This window comes from Vidua macroura, chromosome 1, assembly GCF_024509145.1.
Source record: "Vidua macroura isolate BioBank_ID:100142 chromosome 1, ASM2450914v1, whole genome shotgun sequence".
In the NCBI taxonomy this organism is placed as follows: Eukaryota; Metazoa; Chordata; class Aves; order Passeriformes; family Viduidae; genus Vidua; species Vidua macroura.
The window spans coordinates 98645318-98673161 of record NC_071571.1 but is presented as its reverse complement, the minus strand read 5'-3'; the positions used below and the strand labels follow the sequence as shown (position 1 = coordinate 98673161).

Below are 27844 nucleotides of genomic sequence, written 5' to 3'. Positions count from 1 at the left end.
TGATATAATTAATTAAAAGCTAAATTAATGTCTGTCTTTGTCTTTTTTAGGGGCAAAATTAGAGGATGAGTCAAAACATGAATTTAGACTCCATTCAGAAACAAATGGAAAAGACAGAGTTTTTTGGGAGCCAACCAACACAACCTGATAAATTAGATAGATGTTGGCAACCAGGTGACCATCTGTTTCATTCAAATCTTCCATCTCAAAGTTTCTACCCAAATTCATCTAATTATGCACATATGCATACAAGTTACAGCAGTGATTGGGAAATTTTTGAAGCAGTAAAAATTCAGGAACTGGAGGAAATCAAAGCCAGAGCTGCCCAAATGGAGAAGACCATGCGCTGGTGGTCAGATTGCACCGCTAATTGGAGGGAGAAATGGAGCAAAGTTAGAGGAGAAAGAAATAAAGCACGAGAGGAAGCAAGACAATTGAGAATCAGACTAGACAGTGTCATAAAAGAGCTAAGTGTGCTTAAAAAAATAAATCAAGATTTAGTAAGTGAGAAGGAAAACACAGAAAATGGAACTGCTTGGAAAACAGAATGCTGTTGCTCAGAAATACCCTGTATTAAAAAAGACCAAAGCCTGCTAATGTTTCTGGAACCAGAACCACCGAAAGACATAACCAAAATAATCAAAATTCCTGGGGCAGAAGACACAAAGAAGGTAAAGAATGGGAAATATATTTTGTGGTTCATGAAGAAGTGACAAAGTATGGATGTGTACATAGAAATGGGATTTTTCAAGAATTTTGACCAAAATGCTGCCTGACCCATTCACTAACAAAACCCTTCAGCCCCCTGACCCCCCAGTCTAAATATTTCTAATACAGAAAAATACAGAAAACAATTCATACCCTGCACTGTGACTAGACATTTAAGGAACAGAGGCAGACTGTTATATCCAATAATTTACCATATTGTTTTGATTCTCTCTCATATTTTATGGTATCAGGTTACTTCTCTTATCTGAATTAATCATGTTTTGCATACTTACATTCTTTCTCCCCTCTGAAAAAGCATATTAGGTTCTCGGCTTCTAAAGAACCTGCTATCTAAAATCATTTAATTCTCCCTGAACTTCAAAAATGTGGGAAGAGGTAAGGCAATTCTTCTGCAAATTTGCAAGACTTTTTTTTTATAAGGAGGGCAATTAAATCATGATATATAATTAAAAAATTAAGTATCAGCATCAAGTATCAGCAAGTATCACCACATAAAAACTTTACTTGTTTTCTGATAGATGGCAGTCTTTGTAGATACTGGTAATTTTTTTCACACATTGCAGGAAAATGCTTTTCCCTGAATTGTTGAAAATAGGAAAATTTTTACTTCAATTCAAGGGAAATTGCCAAGATCTTAGATCTGAATGAATTCAGTTTGGAAATTTTACTCTCTAATACATATTAACAATATTATATTCCTGTGAAATCTGAACTAAAAAAAAAAAAAAAAAAAAAAGAATGTTAGTAGCAATAATAAATTTTGCCAAAAAAGCTTATGCCTTTCATATTTTCAGGCAGACAAATGTGCCATTGGAAGGAAATACCACAAAATGTACTTAACTATTTTTCCTTAGTATAAAATATTTTCTTCTTGAAAACTGAACATTTATATGAGAATGGGAAACAGTCTTATCTTTTCAATGGTTTCTAGTATTTTCTGATTTAAATTTTGGGCATTCTTCTAAAAACTCAAAAGAACAGAGTGATGTGAAAGAGGATTGTCAGTGAACTGCTAAAATGAGATTAGCTTTTAAACAAAATTCCTCGGCTATAATAAAGCAAATACATTTCTAAGGGAAACTTGTTTATAAGCGAAATTCAGTCTTCCTCAAAAATGTATATTTTATTTTAAATTTTTTTTCCTATTTTGAAAATAGTTTTTCTTATGTTTTGTATGTAAAACATGTATGTTCAAAATAGATATCTATATACTTTGTTCCTTGTGAAAAACTTGTATAAGCCTCCTTCAACATACTTTACATAAAATGTTTGAGTTCATAATGTAGAGTTTCTCAATATATTATTTGTATGGATAAATTGCATTGTTGGTTTTATTAGTTCCAAGATTCTGTCTTCACCAGAGTTATAGCCAACAAAAAAGAAATTGAATATATTGCCTTAGTAAAGACACATTAAAAATATTTTGGATATGAAGCTTGTCATAACAGAAGCTGTGAGATATCACAAAATGATAGTTATTCAAATATACTGACATTTTTGCATATTCTACCCATATACAGTCCAACTGTCTAAGATGCTACCTATTTCCTATTTTTCTCCTATGTTCCTTAAATGTCTAGAAGAGCCTTGGTAGGCCCTGCTGGAGCTATGTTAGACTTCTTCCTTCATTTATTTTTTTCTCAGGTGTCATATTTTTGTTTTCTCAGGATGGAAGCAAAGACCAAAGCAACGACAATAAAAAATTTGCCCCAAATCCTCCCGATTTCTTCCCCAATGGACTTCCCAGCATCTGTTTGAAGGAACCTAAAATAAGTTTGGGCACTACAGCTAAGACAACAGAGAATGATTTAATACATGTGTCAGTCTTAAATTTGCATTTGGCTGAGATGAGGAAATTCTTACAGAAGGAAAGAGAGTAAGTGCAAAATATATCCTACTTTTGGAATTCTCATAGAGGCGTTGAAGACAGTTTCTGAAATAGATATGGTGATGTTTGCATTTAAGCTCATATGTTCTAAGCTTTAATCATTGCTATTTGCAAGGCTTTAATAAGAATTTAGAGAAACAATTCAGCATAGTGTGTTTACTGTTTTCTATGGCTTGTCAGTTATTTAAATAAGAGGTGTTCCATACAAATATGTAACTTGGTATCAATGCAGTGATATCTAATCTATGTCATACCCAGTTATTGGAGTGCTTTGTGCATAATAACAAATTTTCATATACTCTGCCAGCAGACTTTGAAAGAGTCTAACTGCAAAATGACAAAGGCTGTTTTTGAATTCAAAATATATGAATCAGCTGCAAAATGCTGTTAACCTCTTCACTTGTAGCAAAGTCTCTGTTAAAAGTCAGTAACAAAGAGGGAGTAACACATTATACACTTATATAGCATATCAAATTTGCCTGATGTAAATACTAAATGTACATTTTGGTGGCCTAAAAGAAGTTTTATGTTGTATAAATAGTCAATATTGAGAAAGATTGAATCTCATCATAAAGGCTTTTCAAGGAAACATGCAGCATGTGATGTATGATGATGTAGTAGCAGACTTCAGGCTGTAATTACAGGTGACGGTAATTTCAAAATCAGTTTAAGTTAATTAGAAAATTAAAAGGAAGAAAATTCCCTGTCTATTGCAAATATATTCAACACTTTCAGTTCAGAGAATATGTAATGGTAAACTGTGCTGAAGTATTTTCTTCCTTTCAGTTTATTTCATAAGTGTCATGTAGATAGTACAAGTCTGAGGTAAAAAATCCTTTCAATTCCTAACTAATATTTAATGTGTTTTGTTATATGAATTAGATAGTTGTAGAAAGCAAATATAATAATTCAGAAGATGGCTATGCTCTTTCTCCTTAAAAACTATTTCGTTTGTCTGTGGAAGCAAATATATATGTTAGTTAGGAGACTGATGCCTCACATACCCATTTTTCTGGGGTTGAAATATTTAGGGGTCTAGGTATTTCATCAGCAATCACAGTATAAATATATATATATAATGATTTTCTTTTAGAAAATGGATAATTTTCCAACTCACTTTTCGTCACTTCTCAGGCAAAACTTTAATAGCTTTTGGTTTGTCTGTTTGTTCACATGCCTCTAACCAATTTTTAGCTGTACTTCACAGTGGCAGATTTTTTCATTTATTTATTATTTTAATTTATTTATTTTTTCATTTTTGAATAATTTCATATTCATTTATTTTATACTGTGGTATAAGGCAATAAATTTACTGGCACACAGTAAGAATTGGGGCACATCTATAACATGCAACATGTGGCAATGCCAACCTCAGGCAGCAAAAATGCTCACTGAGCAGTGATTTCCGCATAACAGCAGGGATAGGTATAACAACTCCCTCTCCAGGAGGGCAACATTTCCTGCATGCAGAAAGCAGAATATATGCAACTTTTAAGTATGAAGCAACTATATTTGGCAATGCAGACAGTAAATAGCTAGGAATAATGTTATTAGGATAAGTATTATCATAGTCACCAGTCTCTTGAGATAGCTGATGAATCTCTTGAGCAGGCTGTCACCTGCTATCTCAAAAAGGGTTGGTTTCCACCACTTGGTAGAATAGGCTGATTTTGCCACATTTCCAACTTCAGATTTCCAGTTTTCTCTCTTAGGTTTTATTCTTGCTCACATCAGTATTTTTACTCCTGTATTCTGGACTTGCTAGTAATGACTATCTCAACAATCTCACCCCATTTGCATTTTTACTTCCCTTATCTTGTGTGGCTCTAGCTTAAGTACTTTCTCACAGCTTCTTTCTCACAACTTAGCAATTTTCTCAGTGAACTCGAGCCAAGAACACACAGCTGTGTTGCATCAAAAGCAAACAAATAATAGACAGCTTGAACCCCAAGGCCAAAGGTTACTTTAGCAGTCAGTATGATCTCACTTGTACAGCAGAGGACTTCTCAGCAGTTTCCTGGTTTACATGCAGCACCCTGAACTCTGACTGCATTTTTCTAGAGTCAAGCTAGCTTATGCAAATCCAGTGTTTCAATTTCCCCCTTACTAAGTTACCTAACTAGTAACCTTCTTGGTTTCCTAACTTATCTGCTTTTTCACCCTGAGAAGACTTCTGCTTTTTGCATTCTGCTTAGAGCTATCATCAGTAATGTTGACATAGCCTTATGCACACAGATCAGCCTTTGCAAAGGACAAAAAGAAAGAAGGTCTAGAAGAAATAATAAAAGTAAAGAGATGAAAATTTATGTTTTGACATTCAAAATATATCTTGGCTTGGGTTTGCAGTGTAAAATTACACACCAACATCTTTTATCCATGTACTAATGGCTCACATCAATTACACATTTGAGGTCCATTAACATGAATGGAAATTACAAACCTTATGAGTGGCTCAGCATTTTGCATAATCATTTGCTTAAAATATCTTTTGTCATCTTTTGGATCAGTGTTCTCATCTAATTGTCTTCTAGTTTTAAGATGGTAATTTGTTCTGTTTTGAACTTAAAAGTGTTTATTTCCTCTAAAAGCAAAAGCCCACAGACTAGTCCACTGATAATATCAAAGAGGAACTGCTTGAGACTGGCTGGGTAACATAGACAATAGATACAAAACACTCTGCCTGAAAGACAGAAATCCTTTTTTTTTTTTTTTTTCTGCGAGGATCACTGAACACTGGCACTGGTTTCCCAGAAAGGTTGCTGAATCTGCATCCTTGGAGACATTCAAAAGATATCTGAACATGAGCAATCAGTTCTAGGCAACCCTGCCTGATCATGGGGTTAGCACCAGATGACCTCCTCGAGGTCCTTCTCAACCTCAACCATTCTGTGTAATTCTGTGATTTAATTAGATAATGAGTTAAAATGTCTTGTTACAAGATCCATGAAGAATGCTCTGAACTTGATTCTTTTCTCTAGTAGTAAGTTGATTCTAATGTCTGCTATATTCTTTCTTCCACTCTTTGTTTTCCTTATTTAAATAGTAAACTTTATGTAATCAGAATAATTTCTTTTAGTTAGTGGTATCAAAGGGAGCTGATCTCACTTAAGAAGTACTGTAACACAAAACAACACTAGTTTCTTCTAAATAAGCAAAACATACTGTACATTCCTCTTTTACTTTTTCAGAATAGACCATTTCTGAGGACTTTCATTGCATTCAGAACAGTCAATAGGTAATTATTCAAAGTATTAGAATGTCATCTTTCATGCTTTCGCTTTCTACTGTATTAAATGTCCCACTAAGAATTCTCTTAGTTCCCCAGTGAAGTCATGATATCATTCCAATGAAATATCCCATTACTTTGAAAGAAAAACTGTTGAGTTGAAATGCATGAAATACATCTTGTTCCACTTTGCTTTGTGAATAATGGTGTTTATTTTATTAGTGTAATGTTATGGGAGTTCTAGGTGTTTGCTAAGATAAGTTGTGCCATATACTAAATCTAGGCAGAAAAAGGAGATCCCTGAGTCAAGAGCATTAGATTTAGCTACACAAGAAGAGAAAAGAAGATATTTCACTATAGTGGATTACTTCATTAATGTAGCTGACACTGCTTCCAGGACCTGAGTCAGTCCAGTCAGTGGCAACTCTTGTTATCTCTGTGCATTGCCTGCAGTCTGCTGCATACAAATGCCCCAGACAAATTCCATCAATACATTTTGCTTTAATAGGTGAATATTTAAACCAAATATTCTCAAATTATTGTTCTAGTAAGCCCAGCAAAAACATCTTTTTAAGAAAGATTGAAAAGTTCTGTTAGCCTCCATCGGAATAGAAAATAACTACTCTAGCACACAACACTTTCTTTAACTGCCAAGTATTAGAATTTTCTTTTCAAATATTTTGTATTTTTCTCATTGTACAGGCATAGTACTTCTGCACTAAATAATACATTTTCCTAAAATTCTTCTAGCATTTTCTTCTAGGAAAAATATTTTTTGAAACATGAAATATACATCTTTTAATAACTTTTTTAATATTTAACGTCAATCGTCTTTGGTTTCTGGTCTTTATAGTGTATATTTCCCCCTGTATACGTGTGTTCAATCTGCTGTTTATACTAAATACAAGTGATGTAATACCTTTTCTTTGAGGGTCTTCACTAATTCTGAAGAAACTTGTGATAAATTAGGTGGCCTGAACCACTAACTGAAATTAAATTTTCTCCAGTTTATCCCAAAATTTTTTTTCATTTAAAGTTTTAATTCTGTACTACTGGATTTCTGTTTTCTATTTAACCATTATTTTTGGTGAATCTTTTGGAATATTTATGTGATGATAATATAGGCTTTTAGAAAAGTAAACACATAACATTGAAGAAGGCAACAGAATGTAACTCAAGCTATGAGAAAGAAATTCAAAGTAATTTTTCTGTCAGCTTCAAAATTTTGCAATGCTAAATTTTAAAATACTTTTTTAGAATGAATGTATTTCTGGAGAAAGAAATGGAAAAGATGGAAAATGAATTATTTCTTTGGAAATGGAAATATGAAGAACTGAGACAAACCAAGCTGGAAAGCCTGAAACAGGTATGTTAGCAGTACATTGTTGTCACATGGAGTAAGAAAGAAAACTTAGACTTCTGATTTCCTGTGCTGTAACTAAGAGTAAAATTGTGTCCAGGGTTTATAAATGTGATAAATCCACCATTTTTTGATTGTAACTCTGTGTAGCCAGATGGGAGGGACCTGTTGAGGGTGTGTGGATGCTGCCATGACAGCACTGGTGCTCAGGAGCTGTGAGAGTGGCATTGGGATGGCTCCACAGGCTTCCAGGAAGGGACAAGCCAGAGGAGGCAGGTTCTGGTGCCCCATACCCATGTGTGGTGTGGCTCATGGTCTCGATGTAAAGCAGTGTGTGATCAGGGACCAGTGGGGCTTGTGTTCAGAGAGGAACGGCCCATGTGGGTAAGGGCATGTTCAGGAAAGCCCTGCCACCCTTCCTGTGAGGCTGGAGAAATAGAAGAGTAGAGGTGTAGAAATTGCCTGGAAAAAAATGTGTTGTCCCCATCAACCTGGACAATGAAGTAAGGCTGGGCAGGATCAGAGAAGGCAAAGAGGAGATAACAGGATCTTTACAGGGTCCTAGAGATATTCTGAAATTCTGAACCACATGGAAGTGACAGCCACAAGCTGTGACTGTGAGTTTCACTGTGAATAGAGTCCCACAGCAGGAGGGCTGGAAAGGTATGTTCTCCAGCAACTGGAGGATGGCTCTTTTTCCAGTTCAAAAGGTTCAAACCCCTGGTAGTGAAGTAAAAGAAGAAAGCCATGACTTGTGAGGCATCAGAGCCAGCTTTAACACACACCATGCATTAACATCAGGAGGAAGCAGGAAGTGGCAGTAGCAGGAGGCTTGCTCCTGTGAGGATAAAAACCCCTGTGTTCTCCACTTTTTTTGGAGGGTTATGTGGCTTGCTGTGGGCTAGGATCCAGAACACTGCAAGGTCTGCCAAGTCCTTAGACTGCTATGCTACTACTCATCCCGATGGACACCAGCTAGGGGCATATTGGGAATGATCACATAGGTCTGGGGTTGAGGTCATGGGGATCCAGGTCTTGTCTCCATGATGCTACCAGCTGGGTAACATAGTGAGGAGAGCTTTTGCAGCACTCCATTGCTTCTCCCGGCTCCAGGCAGCTCCGGCACCTAATGGCACCGCCTCCCTCCAGAGACGGGGTTCGTCGCTTGCTCCTGCGCGCCGCTGCTGCGGCGTGCCGGTCGGGGCTTGCCGGGTTCTGTCGCCCACACGAGGGTACGAGGCAAAAAGGGAAGGAATTGTCCAAATCACCCACGACGGAAGCAGGAAGGCTTTAATGGCCACGGAGAGCTGCAGCGGAGAGCCTGCGACCCGCGCTTCCAGCGCCCGCGTGGAGGAAATGGCGGTGGGACCGGGAAGGCATGGGGTTTTATCAGGGGCAGGGCGAGGGGATTAGGAGCCCTCCTTGCCCAATGGGGACAAGCACTGTGGCAATGGCATGGACCACGGTGCCCAATGGGGACACGGCAGGGGTGGACAAAGGGCTCCGGGGTGAACGGGGTTGCGGGATCGGGGTGACAGACACAGAATGCTCTGGATGGGGTGGGGAGTGTTTACAGGAGTGACGGGGGGAAGCTCCAATGGCAGGCAGCCTGGAGCGAACCACTGCGGGGAGGAGGAAACACGGGGGGTGCACAGGGGTACACAGAATTCAGCTAGCTACCACAGATCAGAACCCCTAATCTGAACCCAAACCTGGAATGCAACAAGCTTTGAACTAGGAAAGAAAGCAATGAGAGACTACAGACCAAAGTGAAATGAAGAAGTGTTCGGCTGGAAAACTCAGGGCACAGGTTGACAGGAGAAAGAAAGACTTCACGAATGGTAAAACAATGTGAAGCGACACCCGTCTCAAATGTTGGTAAAGAAATGCACACATCCTAGGAAACAAGCAGGGAGAATTAGAGCTGTATGTGGTTACAGAACGACAATATTGTTGGAACAACTCAAATACTGTGCCAAGTCCATGCAACTGAAGTACTTGTGAAGGACTTCTAGAAACACTGGCAAGGAAGGGCTGAGGCAATGGAAGTTGCCCTCAGATCTATAAGCACCTCCGTTCTTTTGATGTTTCCAGAAGGGTGGGGGATAATGAGACTTGTGAATCTGGGATCAGAGGACAGGCCAGTGAGGGTGTCATTGTGGTAGGAGCTTGTTACAGACCACTTAATGAGGAAACAAAGAAGTGTTTAAAAAACGCAGATCTCAGAGTTGTAAATCCCAGTTCTCATGGATCACTATAGCTGCTGCAATCAAAGAGATTTCAGTGGGGTTTCAGGAATAAATTCTTGCTGAAGGCCAACAAGTGGTGATGAACAGCTCTGTCTGCTGTTGACTAATATGAAGGAAACTAGGTGAGTATGTGATGGTGAATAATTTCCTCCTCTGTGGTAACTTTGAAATAGTGGTGTTGTTCACCCTGAAAGAAGAAAGGTGAGCAGCAGAGTACAGACCCTGAACATAAGGAGAGCAGGATATTGTCTTAGTCAGGGAACTGCTGGGAAGTGTCCCATAGGAGGCAACTGTGATAGGTAAACAAAGGAGTCAACCAAAGCTGTCAGGCCTTGGAGTACAGCAAAGGTTTGTCCTAATACTCAGGAGAACAGGTAGACGTGCCAGGAGACTGATTTAGCTCAGCAGGGCACTCATGGTGGAGTTCTGATGCCAGAAAGCAATGTACTTTTACAAAGATCAGCCTTGAAGGAGTAATTTAAGAACATTGACTGGTTGTGTCAAATTTGTGTTAGGAAATACATGTTAATTTCAATCTGCATTCATGACTAGAAGAACAAGAAATATTTGTGTTGCAGTTTACAGGTTTTAGGTTTCAGGACAATGGATAGAGGACCTCGTTGATCCAACAAAATGCAAAATGTGTGTTTATATAACTAAACATAGATAGTGAATTAAAAATGTCCTATGAATTTAACATCTCAGGTTTGGAATAATGGAGGGGATTTAATTAGTTTTCTTTCATGTTCTGGAAAGAATTGCAATCAGTCTATTAAATCTCAAGTTCTACTTAATAGGTGATGCATACGCAACACAGCAGCAAACTAACATCTGTCTTTCATACTTGAGTTCCATCAGATTTTAGTTCTTTATTTTCTGCTTGCTCATTAAGTAGGATTTTAGTTTGTTATACTTGTGCAAAACAGAGGAAGTCTAGGTTTGGTTAATAGTTTTGCTTAAGAAATATAATCTTTATAAAATGCTTAATGGCACTGTCATCAGGAATAAAACAGCAGGAGGTAAAAATTTTCTGAGAATTCATTGGAGATAGATAACAATATTTATGCATTTGCATGTCTACATATATGTGTTGCTGCTTTTTCCTTGGGAACATGTGCAGTTGCCTTAATTGCTAACAGGAGGTGATATTTTGAGCATTTTTTTAATCTTCTGACATTTATGACATAAATCTCATCTTTAAATTACAGAAAAACACTGATCTGGATGAATCTGACTAATTTGAATGAAATTATTTATATCAGTGGAGGGGATTTCTGTAAGTGGAAACTCTACTGAAATAAACCAAAACTTGTGCGTTGACAACACAGATGTGGATATAACTCACTATATATTACTGTTGAGAAATGGATGCTGGAAAAACAGACAAGATTTTTGACAGTGAAAAATTTGAAAGTGAAATAAAGGAAAGTGCAGACATCTACTGGGCTAAGCATGGAATCTGATTCCAAGATAAATTTTCAATATCAAATCACAAAGGAATTTCTAGATTAAAAGCAGATCAATCATTACAGCTGGATTATTTTCATGTCCTTGACTAAATTATTCTGCTATTTCCTTTGGTAGATTGCCTAACAGTCCCACCCTGAATGTGAAAAAAAGTGCTTGGTTTGCAAGTGACAGTGCCACTGCAAATTAAACCGTTTTTAGGAATGGATAGCTCTTCTAGCCTTTTGGAAGTTGGAGAGATTTTGGGGAATGTTAGAAACTTCACAGCTGCCAAGACTCAATTATTAGTGTTCCCAGTAACTAATCACTTTCTTTAGTTACTTTCATTAAAAGACAAGTATTTACTCAGCTTGGAATAAACTAAATATGGAAAGCCTTAGTGATCTTGCTGATCATAATTTTAACATATTATCCATTCAGCATCAACTTGGAAGTTGTAAATAAGTTTTTAAAGTATTGAGTTAATTAAAAAAAGTAGTAAAGTGACAATTTATGATCATAGTAACCATGAGCATTTTAGGCAGCTTTGTGTGACACTAGTATTGATCTTGACTTGTTTGGTTTTAACAGGTACAACAGAAAGTTGCATTTGGTATTGTAACTGTTAATTTCCTTTTTTTTTCTGAGAATTCTGTTCACCCATTAAAAGATGTAAAACACTTTGTTATTTTAAAAACAGGAAAGAAATTACTCAGTATAAAATTACACTAATTGTATTTGCATGACTATCTACAGAAAGGCAAAAATTGTTTGTAAGACTGTTGAGTAAATAAAGAGTATTGACATTAGATATACTTGGGTTTAAAGTAAACTTTATTGGAAAGAGTGGGAATCTTTAAGTTCTCTGAAGAACTTAAAAAATTAAAATGAAAAATTTTACATCCATTATTTTGCTTATTGAATGTCCCCAGGAATGGGGTATCCAATTTTTTCAGATACAGTTTAGTTTACAGCTCAATTAACCATCAGTCTGAGAAACACAAAAAGTATGTCTGAGTTTGATTAGTTAGGTCTGTGGACTCTGGAAAACAAAGCAAATCCTTGGTGTGTTGCTGTGATGTTTGTAAACACAGAATTGGAGTGAGCAAGCCTGTTGAAGTTTTAGGTTTTAGAATGATCATTTTATCTTATGTACAATAAAACATTCTTGTTTATATTTGTTGCAAATCTTCCTTGAAATTTTATATCCATCTTTATAAATCCTGAAGGATGTGCTTTTCTGATCATTTAAGAGTTAAATAAGATGGAAGATTTACAAAACTATGCTGAAAGAAGTGGAAAAATGCATGTACTACTATAGTCCACTGGTGTGCACTGTAGACTTACAAATGCCACTAAAGGCAGTGCAAGTCTGTGTTGTTTAAAAGAATTTTCAGTTAGCTGAAGTACAGAATGTACTCTTCCTCTACATTATTTAGTGCTTTGGTAGTTAATGAGGGAAATTCCTATCCCAGTTTGTGGGATATGAGGCAAAAATTACACTAATTGGTACTTAAATCTTTTTGGAACATCAGTGATAAAAAAGTATACCTAGATAAAAAGGAAAACAAGCTAAATGAGCATTTTATGTATTTGGCTGAGACATTTCTGTTCTTCCTCTTTTTTTTTTTTTCATACAATTAAAAGTAATTCACCAGCTATTGATTTTGTGATAGAGCCAAAAAAAAATATCTTTAAACATTTTTTAAAACAAATGGTTTCTGTTCTCTCAGTGTATAGATGTTTTACACTATATTACAACAACCTATGTATTGTTACTTAGGAGCATTACTTTCTTTAAGAGATTGTGAATGGTTCCCTACCTGTTGTTCCCAGATGAAGGAAGCTCCACTCATGTGAGTGAAGCTTCTGGATAAATCAAGTCTACTCTTATCACTGTAAACATTTAAATGCTCTTTAAAGTGGAACAGCCTATTTGGAGGCTCAGCTTGTCAACAGGTAGATCTTGTTAAAGAATGGATGATTTCTACCTTCTTCAGAAATCTTTATTCTGAAGTTACCTTACGGTAGCTTCACAGGTGTTTACAGCTACACAGCTGTAGGTGCTACACAGCTGTTTACCTGAAATTGCTTCTTTCATTCACTTAGTACATATATGAAATAGAAAAAGTGATACTCTTATAATTGTACAGAAAATTTAGATAAATACAGTAAGATCATCCATTCTGTGACATACTCTTCACCTGAAAAAAATGCCTTCTGCTTGTCCCCTCAATCCTGCAGAAAGCATAATAATTATCAAACATAAACCAGTAGCCGGAATGGCTGTACTGGCTCCTGTGAATTTCTCTGTTTAATTTCTTATCGAAAATGCCCAGAAATGTTGAGTACTTTGCATAGCTATCATAGGAACAAAATTACGTACAAAAAAAAATTTTATACTGCTTTTATAGAGAATAGACAATAGTCTATTTTAGAGTGCTAAAGGAGTGTTTATAAAGTTTGACATCAGAAGCCTCAAGGCTGAGATTTAAAATATCATTAAGCAATTTTCTATAAACAACATCTGAATTATTTGGGAATGCAAATGACTTCATAGAATAGAATCTTGGTCCAATTAATTTTCCTGTAACAAAATCTCATTATTTTTAGACTAGGTCTAGAATTTTGAGTGTTCCTGTGTAAATTACAATAACTGACAGGTGGTTAGAGAGTAAGGAAAGAATTCTGTATTGTTGCTTCAGCAGCTATTCTTACAAAGAATTAACTATTCTTTCCACTCTTTTCACATATCAGGTCCCCTTTCATATTTAGCTTTATCTCTGGAAATGACGTACTTAATGTTCTTAGTGTCCAGCATAAAGTATAAATCTGTCATGCTGCATAAAATTAAGGCTCCATTTGATGTTTATTTTCCCACAAATGTAATTTGGAAAGTGCAGGATAAGTCTACAGTTTCATTGACTTTTTTTGCTCAGACTGGCTACTGACAAGACATTTAAACTCCATTGAATTATACTTGCCAATATTTTCTCTGTCTTCATTACACAGTTTGCATTGAAAACACCAAGCAAGACCAGGATTATTTATTGTTTATTTTTTATTTAAAGACAAGTGAGAGATGAAAAGTCATTTCTGTGAGAAAGCATGTTCAGAAGAAACGTGTATGCATACTGAAACCTATTTCTGCACACAGATTTTCTGTGAAAGGAAGACCATGCCTAAATAGTACCATTTGAGGAGGTTTTTTTAGCCTGTTGTTCTGCCACTGGCAGGAAGAATAACTTGGTGGTGAAACGAAGATGAGGGAGGAATGTGTAAATGCACACACTTATAGATATGTGTGTATGTGTGTGTTTGTGTACATAAAGCAATCTTGGTCCTAGGGATTAGTCAAGGTGCTCCTTCCCAGAGCCAGGGGGTTGGATCTAGATGATCTTTGAGGTTCCTTCCAATTCAGGTCATTCTGTGAGTCTATGGTTGCATCTTTAACAAAAAGAATTTTTGACAGTTCTGATTGAAAGGCCCAAAATTATGACAAAGTTGCTTCTTAATAATGTATTAGTGTGATCAGTTGACCATATGGCTCTCAATATCAGAAATTAGTTCCTTGCAGTGTATAGTTTAAAAAGAATAAACCAAAAAGCTTTTTAATATCTAATTTTTAATATATGCTTAACTGTTCTGAATTTACCTTTTGATATTATATTTTAGCATTAATTTAGTTGTTAAAGTAAATATTTCTGCTCGTGTGCTTACTTGTCATTCATCGACATAAAATCAACTTGGGCTGAAATTACTTGAAAAAAGTAACAAACCTCTGAAGAATTAAATGTAACGACAGGTAGAATGTTTAAAATTGATGACATTAAAGGTATATAATTAAAGATTTTTAAAGAGCATTTTGCTCTTTATTCAGTTATTCTGTTCTTTTTTTCTACTCTTACCTGGATAAGGATAGCAATTTGTCAGTTAAAAATTAACCATCTAACTGGGGAGGAAGCTTGATTGGAAAAACAGCCTTAGATAATTTTCTTCCATTTTGAAACAAAACTTTCACATTGGTGAAATACTGCATATTTGTTCAAGTAACAGCATGAGTGATGCCTTGAAGTCAATGAGAAATCTGCTGATGTCAATGAACCTTTGATCAGTTCCTAAACTGAGTAGTAACAGGTGATTAAGAATTGTAACGGAAGATTCTTCAGGGACACTTGTAACTTCAGAGTACCAGTATGATGTTCTATTGTAGGCATGGCTCAGATAAAACAGAAGACATGCCATGTAAATTTTAAGCAGTAGTATCATTGCTACAGGCACTTTCCACCAGACCACTGCTCTACAGAAATTATTTTATGCAATTGCTTATCTAGATCAAACAACTAAAGCTGTATATTTCAGGTTCTTACTCTGAAAGGAGAGCTGTATGGAGAAATGTCCTATGCTATATTTACCTGAACTCTAAGCAGGGCAACACTTTTAAATTTCTTTGAACAAGTCATCTCCTCTATTTTTTGAATCCTGTTGAAGTTACAGTTCAGAAGAGAAAACAAGCTTGAATACTGGTTTAGTCTGTTCCTTTTAGCTGAGACTGTTAACGCTTAAGGAGAAAGCTCACTGCATCAGAACATGGCAGCTTTTGGAATCTGGTGTATTATAGTGCAGTTTATCTGCACTTTAAGTAACATTGATATAACAGTCTGGTATTCATCAAGGAACCTTGATGCCATTTTGATTTTCCTGAATATTTCACATTACATCAAATCAGAGTTGCAAATTTTAATTAAATATGTTGGTATGGATGCATTTCCTACAGGAAAATAATTATTACAAATTCTAGTGTGGTTTCACACTATTTAGTATTCTAGTAATCTGACATGTATTTATTTGTAGAGACCTACAGTTACAGAAAACACCCTATTCCCAGCATCCCTTGACCATTAATCTGAAAGTCAACAGTCCTCATCTGTAAAATAAGTGAATTTGTGTAGTCCCTAAGTTAAATGTAGAGGCTTTGACTGTTGCTTTCATTTTGATGTGTTTTTGTTATGATTCATTTGCAGTTATATTAAAAAATGTACTGTAAGTTTAGTTAGTATATTATTTTCCAATCTATAAATTAGCATTCCTATTGTATCTTTAATATTATTAATTTGATAATTTTGTATTAAAAATTAAAATTGGGTTGAACAGTGTTCTGATCTGCAACATGTAATACCCATACAGTTTAGGATCTTCTTGAGAATGAGCACAATTTGAATTTGTTTTGAATGTTTCCTAATCATGCTGACCGTTACTGATTTTTCTGTTTCCTTACAGTCCTTTATTTAGCTATTTGTTTTGCTCAATTCAACAATATAAAGTGAGGATGGAAAGTTGGCTAAGAAATTGGTTGTAAGCTAAAGAGTTATTGACCTTCTGTACAGCAAATAAAACTTCACAAATAACAAATAAACAAATAAACAAATATATTACCCATTGCACTATTTACTCTTTTTTTCCAGATGATTTTCTACATGTCTGTGTTCATCCTCTTATGACCAATCCCTGTATTTTTTGAGGAAGGGTTGTCATCTACCTTTCACAGTACTTATTAGAATAGTAATAAGTGGCATATTCTATTTCCTAAATTAATTACTGATAATAATTACATAAAAACACAGCAGTAGATAACTATTTGAAGTAACGCGAGGCAAGCTTTTATAGTCTGGACTGCAATTGAATTTCTAGGCTGTTTATTTGTAAAAATAACAAATATAAAAATATTTTCTGTAAATGATATATAAATTGTTATTGCTCTGAAAGTTAAGAATGAAAATTTAATTTGTCTGGTCATTTCTTTCCATAGAATAGGAGCTCATTTTTGCTTTCATTAAAGTCTGTACATGTATTTCTACTCACAGGCAGACAAATCTATTTTTTAGCTTGCTGTTAAAAAGAGGTTTTGCATTAGTCAGTCCCAGGTCTCTCAGGGCTTAGTCTGTGTTCCTTATTTTGTGAAGAAGCTTGTTGTATTAGGTTTGACTAGGAAAAACAACCAAAAATCCACATACATACATGGTCCCCTCCCCCTGATAAGAACACTAGCAACAGAAGTAAGCTAAATGCAGATCATAAAAAACTCTTAAACTGCGAAACTTCAGTCTTGCAACAATACTTGGATGAAAAGGGAATTAAGCAGTGTTTAATAAGAGGTTTCAGGTGTCATTAGAAAAAAAAAAAAAAAGATTCTCAGCAGGAGCCTATTCCACCTTCTTTTAAAATATAACCAGAATGGAATTGAACTTTTCAGCACAGAGTGAGAAGTCCTCCCCACTTCCTCTCCCTCTCATAAAGCTGTCAGTGAGGAAAATTAAGGGATGAAAGTTCCTGCTTTGCTTCATATTCTTTTGCTTAAGAATGCTCAAAATCATCTGACCTTTGAGATTTCAAATTACATTAGGAAAAAAAATTTAATGTAATCCTCTGCCTGAAACAATCTTGGCCATTTACTTGGGATTTTTAACGCACTTTGTTTATTTTACTACCACTGCCACCCCTTCTGTGTTGTGTAATAATCCAATCAACTATAAGAAAAGCAGGCTACTGTTTGTAAAGTAAACAAATCTACCCCTTCATTGTAAATGTCAAGCGCTCAAGTTTTGCCTTGTTAGTTAGTGAAACATAAATATTAAAGTATGTTTTTATTCTTTTACTTTTAATATTTTTAATTGACTTGAACTACAGTTATTAGATCAGTTTATTATTAGTTGATATGGGAATTTTTGCTTGTTTATTCCCTGTATTAAAAATTTGACCTCACCGTGCAAGAGGAAATAGTAATTTGTTCATACATTGTAATTCTCACTCTCTACATGAGTGATGGCTTGTCAAGCTTTGAGAGTTTTGGTTGGCATGTGCCCCTTATAAATTTCAAGCAGTATTCTCCAAGGAATTAGCTGAAATGTGACTTATTTCCTTGAATGAGATTAGAGAACATTTTAAATTCTCCTAAACCACTGTATAATGTTTGTATAGCTTAATCTTGGTTAGAACTCTAATTACTTTGTTCATCTCTAGTCAAAAAAAGGAAAAGTAGTTTGATAATTTAGTTGTGTTAGTCCCATCAAAAATATTATTTCCATTTAGGAATACAGCAAACAGTATTGTGTACATACCATTTTTATGTAAGGTCATGATTATCTAAGCACCAATATTTTGCTAAACACAACAGTAAGAAGAAGATAATTTCAAGAGCCTGCAGTAAAAGGTATTCTGCAAAAAGATGCCCAGTGCATTCTGCACATAAATGACTTTAGCTTCAGTCTCTGTTTCTAATTATGGGAAGTCCAGAGACCATATGAATCTGACTGGTTTTTTAATTATTAAAAAAATAGCCTTAAAGTCAAAGGCTATCTAAAGGATGCCTAACATTAAAGTTATGAGTAAATAGTAATTGAATTATGTTGGAACCAATGCTTCAACTTTTGTTTCTGCAGTCAGGAATTACTCTGAGAACTGGTCTCTTCAGATTTGTACAGGAAAGAATTAAAAGTGTTTGACCTACAGGCAATTTCCAGAAACTGGGAGAACTTTTGGAAGTGGTTCATATTAAATAGGCTAAAAAGGAACCCAAATAGAAAGCTGATACTGAAAGACCATAATGAAAAGGGACATTTAGCAAATTTGTAGACTCAAATTACTGAAGTAAGCTAGTGAAGCATCTTTTTGGTGCAGCTGAGTAAGTTACATTTGATGTAGATGTTGGTACATTTTATACCATGAGTGTTACTTTTGAAATACAACCCATAGAAGTAGGAGGGAAATATAGCTGAACAGCGGCTAAAATGAGAAATACAGAGCAGGAGAAGTTGTGAGTGATGCTGACAGAAATTCTGGAGGTGAGGTTCTTTGCTCCAGACAGAGACAAAAGTTTGTCTTATGTGGATGCCAGCCTGGTCAGGGAGAGACAAATGGCAATCGTTTCTCACAGTGGCTTGTGAGAATTTTAGAGCGTTGTAGGAATGTGATAACTTGTTAGTATAAACAATCTGCAGGTGGTGTTTTTCCACTTTGTTTTTCTGTTCTTCTCAAGGACGTCATGTGAGAAAGATGTTTTTATTAACTAGCCAATCAAGTAGAACATATCGTATCAGTCTATATAAGCCAGAGAATCCTTTGTATTAAAGCTTCTTTTTCTTCTCTTGCAATTTGGTCTCTCCTCTGTTCTTGTGTCATTCTTTGATCAAGGGTGACAGTCTTAGAGTTGAGCAAAAGAGAATGCTTAGAGGTGCTGTTGGAATGGGACTAGAACTGGGGTGATCCAGGGCAGCCAAGTGGTCTGTACTGAGGGTCTTGGTGGTGTGAGCTAGAGGTAAGGGTCTTAGTCGCAGATAGAGATGGCAAATAAAGTCCTTCTACTGTTGCCTATATTATAATATAGGTATAAGGTCTGCATGAAATTATCTATGATTTGGGTATATATAAAATAAGATAATATGAGTATTTGTTTCTATGCAACAGTAAAGGTTTTAAAGGAAAAATTATTTGGTGGATAATTTATTATTGGTAACTTAATTGTAATTACTTTTTTTTTCGGTGAGTAAATACCTCTCACCACATTCATCTTATGGGGGAAGAGAGGGAAATTTCAGGGAAATTCTGGAAAATTCCCAGTATCTTGATAGAGAAGATATTTGTAACTGAGAGATAATCTTAAACCAGCTGTAGACAAAAAAAAAAAAAAAAGGCACTAGTTATTATGGCAAATTTTTCAAAATGTTGGAGGAGCAGATTATAGATTTCATATCTTTTTTTCCTAATTTAGAAATCCAGGTTTACATTTTTCTTGCAGGGGCATTTTTTCTGTCTAAGATGCAGCAAACAAGTTTCTGGTGGTGAAGGGGAAGTTACTTCAATGACTCCTTATGTGGCAGCAGCAGGTACCCACAAGTATCTCAGAGGGTTCCCATGAGTTCCTCAATGATCTCTGAGAAGATGCTTGGAAAGTCAGGATGAGACTTAAACCAGAGCACTTTCAATTTCAACCTAGAGAATGTACTCACAGGGATTTTATCTAGGCTACTTAGACATTCAGTCAATATCAATACAATTGACAAAACTGAGGGATGGTTTTTACTCAAATATTTTATTTTGAGGTAGGCAAATATATGGCCTGCCACCTTTTGGACAATATGAGGGCTTCCCAGCCAGAAATGGTGGTAAAATATTGATATATTTATATTAGCAAATATGAGACAAAGCTGCATCAAGAATATGAGAGATCAGGCTGATACTCTGTTTTAATTTGAAAGGTAGGTGAAGATGTCAATGTTTAGTTTTTATTATTTTTACTGTTTTCATTAATTTATTTTGCATATAGAAGATGCATTACTTCTCATCAAGTATGAAAAAATGAAGGAATCTTTTTTTTTCTGTGTTTGTCTCAGCTGAAACACACTTTACTCATAACTAACAGGTGTTCGTATGGACTGATATGATAGGGTATATGTGTGGGCATTTGCATTTTGAACTGTTTAATTCAACTCTGCAAGATAATAAAGTACATGGTTCATTTTTCATGTGCATTAGTGATTTGGCTGGTCAGGACACGTGGATATGTTTAATATATCACCTGGCTATAAAAACAAAAATAGCATTTTTGTATTTACTTGTTTTAAACAATGGGTGAAAGTCCCTTAGTTTCCAACACAGCCTACAAATGCTTTAACATTTGGTTTATATATCAGTAGAACACTGATAATAGAACAGTACAAAATGTATCAGAAAAAATAATCACACTCTAATGTGTTTTTAAATACTCATGCAAGCATTCATGCTTTTCTTGCAAGCCTACAAGAATGTCTACTTGACAAAATTGTCCTTACATCTTATAAAATCAGATTCTTTATTTATAGCCTGTGTTTTTATATCTTCATTATAACAGTCCATTCTAGTTTTAAATTTTTTCCTATATAATTTTCAAAATTGTTTTTGATGCATGAAAATGTTGACTAAATAAGCAGCACTGTACAACTTGGTAGACACTGGTAGTTTAGACATTCCTTTAGTCTCAATTTTGTTATGAATTGGGATTACAATAAGGAAGGCTAATGTACCCTGCTTGAGCAAGGATGTTGGCCCAGATGGCTCACTGTGGCCTTTCCCACCTTATCCATTCTGTGATACTGAAAGAAACTTCCAGTATTTGTTTAGTCATCTTGTTTAGTTTTTCCACATGAAAAATGTAAGTATTTCTTGTTTTCAATGAGATCAAATGCAAAAACCCTTCATAATTTTAAAGTAGAAATGAGTGCATGATTTGTTGCTATTCTCTTCACTGATTTCAAATGTTTAGATAGGTAAAGGTAGTTCTTTGGAAGTATTCAATTATTTACAAATAATTGGTGAAAGTAGAATTTTAGATAGATAGGGATAATTTTCTGTGATAGACATTGATCGAAAATTTGTTTTCCTTGAACAAATGGTAGATTCTCTTGAATAGGAGGTGTTAATTTTAATGTAACACATAGTCCATATGAAATTGAACTCACAAGAATCTGATGAAAGCAGTGCCAGATTCAGATGGAAAGAAAGATCTATAAGATCAAAGGTAATTTTCTCCACCTGACTATGTTCCTATTCCTGAACTTATGCCTCTCTTCATATATTATTTCTGATTGTTGCAAAGTTTCATGCTTAAAGCTTTTTATATATCTATGGATAACTTCTATTTCTGTACAATCACTTATTTTAAACTAGTCATACACACAAAAGAGTTTTCTCTGTGTGCAGACAAGGGGAGAGGAAAAAAAATACTGGTAAATCAACAACTTTCCATTTAATGTCAGTATAGTGCAATGATATCAGCTTGTAGCAGACTTAAGCATTTGAGGATAACCAGGAGGAAGAAATATTTTATTACTAAATATGCTGGTGCTAGGCATTGTTATGAATATAAGAATTCATTAAAAAGTTCAATTTCTTGCAGGGCTTGGTGTCTCAAGATATTGTCAGGCACAATAATATTTATCAAGCTTTCAGTATAGTCGCTGATGGACTAAATGGTATTCTCGGCAGACTTGCATACGATAGGAAAAAAACCTGAGTAAATTTTTTTACTGTATTGAATCATTTGTCAAATAAAATCGTAGCCAACATTTGTCTTCCCTTTCCTGTGCAAAGAATGCTATGGATTCTGGTAGTTTTTGATTGCACCTTTTAGGTGAAAAAAGAAAAGAATTCTAGAAAATGTCAGACATACTGGAAATAATAATTGCAAAACTGTCCAGAGTCACACATGCTAAGTAATAATGTTGCTTGTCAACAAACATCACACCTACATACAGCAGTCCTGATCTTGGAAGCAGGAAACTTGATGAGTGTTCTTTAAGACCTTAGGTGCTTTGGCAGTTTTCCTCATGTTCTTACAGACTTCTAGCAGTAGAAAACTCAAAATTAAAAAAAAAATAGAAAATAATTTTTAAAAACCAAACAAAACAGACTCCCTCCTCTATACCCCAACAAAATAGGTGTTACTTTGCAAGTAACAAAGATTCTTGGAATTGTTTTCTATCCAGTTGCACATGATTGTCTTGCTATGTGCAATCCATCTTCCTCTTACACCTTTCTCTAAGGGAGGTGAGCAGCGGAGTAGAACCATAGTGTATCTTCCAAGTTCTGTAGATACAGCTGAACTAAATCCTGAAGTGATTTAAGAGATTTAAGAGAACCAGATTCATCAGCATAACTATTTTCTTCTCTTGTGTATCTCTTTAATGATGCATCTGGCTATATGAGTTTTTTCCTGATCCTACAACACAAAAGTTTTTTCTCTCAGTTAAGCTGAGAGACTCTCTTTAAGCATTTGACACCATAACTTTTAAACCAGTGATAAAATATTTCAGACCCTGTACAACTATGTTACGAATGGTAATGATGTTTCACAATTAATTCAATGCAGGAATGTGATGCTTTTGCTTGATCTTTGGGCAGAGCTTGCTTTCAGTTCATTGGATCCAATCTACCTAGATGCCATATTTAAGGAAGCTGCATGTTCGCCATTCCTTCTAGCAGCTGAATCACATTCCATGCTTTGGAAGTTGATGACATTTCATAAATTACCACTGTGAAAGGGCAGAGTCTCTGTCCTTGCATTTCTTATCAATGTGCAATAATTTGAAAAATGGTTGGTAAAACTGCACAATTTTTGAGTTCTTGGCTCTGAAAAGACTGTTGGATATGACATTTTTTGAGAGACAGTATTCCTGTCTGAGTTACAGAAAAGGAAAATTTGCTTCTTGTGCTGAGTTTTCTGAGTAACTATGGGGAAGAAGTCTGTAAGAATCAAATTTACTTGTGACTTTATAAAGTTTTTTCAATGGGTTTTCTTTATTAGGAGGATGTCATGGTGCTTAATTCATAATCAGCCTGTGGCTTATTAAATTTTCAGTGTAATACACCTCTTGCTTAAATTCTGTAGAATAATTTGTAGCATAGATGAATGGAAATTACCTCCATGCACAATACAGTGAGGATATCAAGAATCCTGAAAATATGTGTTCATTTATCTTGCTTTGCAACATGAAAAAAGTCCTGCATTGTCATTTTAAGGACAAAAAAAAAGCATATTGATTTTAAATTTTCATTTTTGATCTGCACAAAGTGAGGCAGATGTTTTACATTTGTACTAGAGTGAGGCTGCCCAAGGTCACTATTTTAAACAGGAATTCTTGCCTCTCTGGGTCACAAGTCTGTAGGCCTCATCTGGCTTGCCTGTAGATTCTGAGTATAAAGACAGCATTAGAAGCTAATGATTTGCTGTGGCTGTATAAGATTCAGATAGGAAATTAAAAAAAAATAATAAATAAAACTCTTCTATTCTCAGCCAAATAAGCTTTTATTTGAGATATATAGATAATCTTTCATGGAACATGCTTTTGGTGAAGAAAATAACAGTTTTGTTTACAGGGAGAATTTCTGGTTGTATTGGCAGTTTTTTATTTCTGACATCATTGTCAAGTCATATCAGATAAAAAGTACAGGTTTTTTTTCACATAATTCTTGCATTCTGCCCAACTCTATTTTAAAAACGTCTTTTAAAAAGCTGAATATCATAATTCTCTAAATACACTTTCCTACCTTTTCCAAGTTTTATAGGAAGCTAAAATATCTTGGATTTGGAAAAGCGTGGAATTTCTTCTGTTTACTGTCTGAAATCATGTTGACTGCTAGATTTCATCTTCATCATCTCTCTTTTTGCATTCATTGCACTTTAATTGTTGCCCTTCAACCTACTCTATCTTTTCTTAACAAAGGGGAAGGAGAAAAATCTTGTTTCAATAAAACTTTTGGAACACCAACAACTGTTATATTGCCTTAAACTAAACAAGAGAATTAAGATTTTCCTGCTAATGTACTGTACAAGGTGGAGTTCCTTTTTCTCTGTCTTTTTTTCAGGTTCTGCCTTTCATGTTAGTCACAAAATGGTGTAGGTTAGCTCTAAGATGTAATTATCCAGTTTCAAAAGGTCAGTACACTGTACGTCATTTTCACCATTCACCTTTGCAATTATCCACTTCATTGGCACTACCTTGACCTCATTCTATGCTTCCACTATTATTCTGGACTTCCTATTAAAAAAGTAAAATTAAGTGCAAGTCTGCACAGATATTTTATGGAGAGAAAATATTCACATTTTAAGGGAAAATTAAAGATCTCAAGGTTTTTTCACATGTTGCAAATTTTTTCTTAAGCTTTCACTTTTCTTTATAAATCAGAATGTGGTGTTTCATACAGGAGCATCATATAGAATGGAATATCCCTCTGGCTGCTTTAAGTTATCTGTCCACTCCCAGATTCTTGTGCAACCTGAGCCTCGTTGCTCGCAGGGCAGTACAAGAAGCTGAAAATGTCTTGACTTTGTGTAAGCACTGCTCAGTAACAATGAAAATTTCCCTCTGTTATCAACAGTATTCTAATACTAAATTCAGAACATTGCACTGTACCAGCTACTAGGAAGAAAATGAACTCCTATCAGGACTGTTAAATATGTAAATTTATCATAATTGCATCTTGATCGAAATGAATTGAAATTTTACAGACATAGGTAAATAAATTTATCTTTGACATCAATAGCCATAGTGTGATAGCCATCTTCTGCTTAATTTCTTGATGAAATTCAGCCTTGGATGGTTTTGTGATTTCTCTCTATTTGATGTCTGACAAAAATGAATTTTTATTGATTAGTGTCAACACTGTGAAAAGGTGAACTTTCAAGCTTAGAATTTCAGGCAGGTATTTTGTATTTTGGCAGGTGCTTTGCAGGAAGACAGGGTTTCTCATGTTCTGGAACTTTCATGGATACTTGTAATAATAAATAAGCCTGAATATTTATTAGGAAAAAATATGAGGCTTGTGATTGTAGTCTAGTAGATGGTATTCAAACAACTTTAGTAACTTTGGTGGGGAAGAAATAATATTTGCTGCTAAATAGGGGTATGTGATTCCTTAATTTCCAACTATTGTAGAGAAATTCAGTGGATAGATTTTAAAGACTTCATTGGCAACACGTGAGCATCAAACATTTACTTGTGTGTTGGAGTCAGCAACTTGTAGTTTATCACTCTGGACCCGCTCTAATACTTTGATGACCTGTACCCAGTACTGCAGGCAGCGCTGCAGGTGAGGCCACAGCAATACTGAGCAGAGTCGAACGATCACTTTTACTGTCCTCTGATAATCTGAGAGAGCTTCTTTAACTTTATCTGGTTTCTAATTGTTTTTATTTACTCAGAAATAAGTTGGGAACAGACAAGTTTGCAATCTGATTTAGCTAGAGAATGACATTGGATCAGAATTATGTTTCTTTTATGCTTTAACAGCTCTTTCTCTTTGCTCTACATTCATTATTTGCTGGAAATTGATTTTAGAATAAAAGTAACCAATAGAACTGAAAAAGCACACCTCTATTGCTCTTTCCAAAGCCTTGTTGGCACAGATATGCTGTTTCTTCAATGAAGAAGTGTCTCACAATGTTTTTAGTCACCATCTTTATCAAACCATCAATTTTAGTTCTCATAGAACTGAAAATTGTAGAAACTTCTTACAATTTTGACCTTTTTTTAAAATATATTACCAATTATCTTCTTTTTTTTCATCTCAATTAAAAGAACTGGAACCTTTTATTTTCACAGTTTTTAATCTACGTTAATCTCTTTTAATCTCATATTAAGAACCAGTTAATAATAACTTGTTAACAGTAAGCACTTGTTGATAAAAATCTTCTGATAAATTTCCATTACTATCTGATAAGTACCTGGTTAGTGTTATAAACATAAATTCACTCTACTATATTTTTCTTTTGAAGTCAGAGAAGTATTTAATGCAGCCTTGACAAAAACCTCTATGTAGCTGTCTCTGAAGAATAAATCAGTTCTTTGATAATTACTCTATATGACTTAGTAATGTGTCTGTTTGTTGATATATTTAATTCGTCCTATATGTGGATTTGATGAACAAATTCATAAAGTTATTCTAAAATAAAGTTACAGCATTGGCCATAAAAGATAATATTTCACTTAAGACTGTTAATCATGACCAGAAGAAAGACATTAGCATAAAAATTTAAAAGTCTTTCCTCTGATTATCAGGATAACCGTATGTAGTACTGAAGATATACTTTAGAACTTCTTCAGTTTAATGACCATTAATTACAATCCTTCTAAATTGTAAACAGAATAAAAAGATGCTGATTTTTTGTCTTTTGGAGAATAAAAAGTGAACTTTGACATTGTCAAACCAAAACCAGTCTCAGTGTTATTCCAAACACTTTATTATTATTTTAATACTATTTTTTCATAGACAGCAGGAAAAGAATAGGTTTTTGTTACCAATTACTGTACAAAAATTACCTATGCTTTACTTTTTTAAAGGTACATTTGATGAAAAAGTTACTGTCTTGGTTATTTTAAAATTAAAATATTTAACTTAATGAAACATGGAGCTCTTACACCTTGAGCTGATTTCTAATGTGTCCACCTTACTCTGAAGGCATTAGCCTCACCCAGAGAAAACCAGGGGGTTTTAATCAGATTATTCCTCTTTCTTTTTTTTTTCTTTTTTGATTCTTCTTCCTCCTACCCTCAACCTTCTCAGATGGAAAGAATGCAGTGTGAGAATGCCTCTGAATGGGGAAAGAGAGAGCGACTAGAAGCAAAAAAACAAAGTTTGGAAGAAGAGACCAGAAAACTCAAAATGCAGGTAAAAGAAATTCAGGGACTTCTGGAGATGAAAGAAAAATAAAGCAACACTAACTAAATTGAGTTGGGATCATTAAAATGCACAAAGTAGGCTTTTGGTTAAAAATAAGCACATTTTTACTTAATTTAGTAGTATTACTTAGTTGGATTATGTGGGAAGCGTTCACACCCAAAACTGCTTTTTCAAAATGTCAAAAAGTGTCTGTAAAGCAAAGGTTATATAAGACAAAGTAGCCCTTACTGCATCCCAGACTTGAGCAATAGGACCTCAGTGGCTTAGAATTTCTTAGGGTACAGAAACAGAAAATATTTTCTGTTCATTTTTAAAAGGTGCAGGGAGAAATGACAAGTGTAACAAGACTAGGAAGCAAAAGTGAAGACTGGGACAAACAGAAGAGATTAAGTAAGATTTGCAAGCTACAGAGTCCTGATGAAGGTCAAAGCAAAAAAATAACTGAGACAAATCATTTCCCTGTTTTGTTGAACATCAAATCTCCTCTTAGGAGAGGGAGAACAGAAGGAAGTGCCTATTCCTTATTTTTTTGTTCCTCCAAAGATCTGTTCGTTTATTGTCCTGCTGAAAATGACTTGATAATTTATTCAGAGACCCTTAGCTGAGCATATTTCCTTTATTTTATGGTTTCTATGCTGATAACTAAATAGTAATCCAGAAGGCTTCCACTTTCATTGAGACTCTGAAAGTTCAAAAAAAAGAAAGCAAAAAGGCCCCCAAACCCACCAATCACT

The 27844-nt window shown here is 35.0% G+C and overlaps 1 protein-coding gene across 1 annotated transcript; it reads left to right on the top strand.

Annotated features, from left to right (window-relative positions):
• The first annotated feature begins 65 nt into the window (after positions 1-65).
• Positions 66-27140, top strand: CCDC102B (coiled-coil domain containing 102B). Its single transcript, XM_053984504.1, has 4 exons — positions 66-671; positions 2397-2605; positions 7101-7209; positions 26994-27140. Exons 1-4 carry the CDS (start codon positions 66-68, stop codon positions 27138-27140), a joined length of 1071 nt encoding a protein of 356 aa, XP_053840479.1.
• The last annotated feature ends 704 nt before the right edge of the window (positions 27141-27844 follow it).

What these genes read in the sequence shown, in the direction of transcription:
- CCDC102B (XM_053984504.1), top strand. Translation starts at nt 66, where the DNA reads ATGAGTCAAAACATGAATTTAGACTCCATTCAGAAACAAATGGAAAAG. An exon ending in GGGCAGAAGACACAAAGAAG is followed by an intron (nt 672 to 2,396) that starts GTAAAGAATGGG and finishes TTGTTTTCTCAG; the next exon opens with GATGGAAGCAAAGACCAAAG. An exon ending in TTCTTACAGAAGGAAAGAGA is followed by an intron (nt 2,606 to 7,100) that starts GTAAGTGCAAAA and finishes ATACTTTTTTAG; the next exon opens with AATGAATGTATTTCTGGAGA.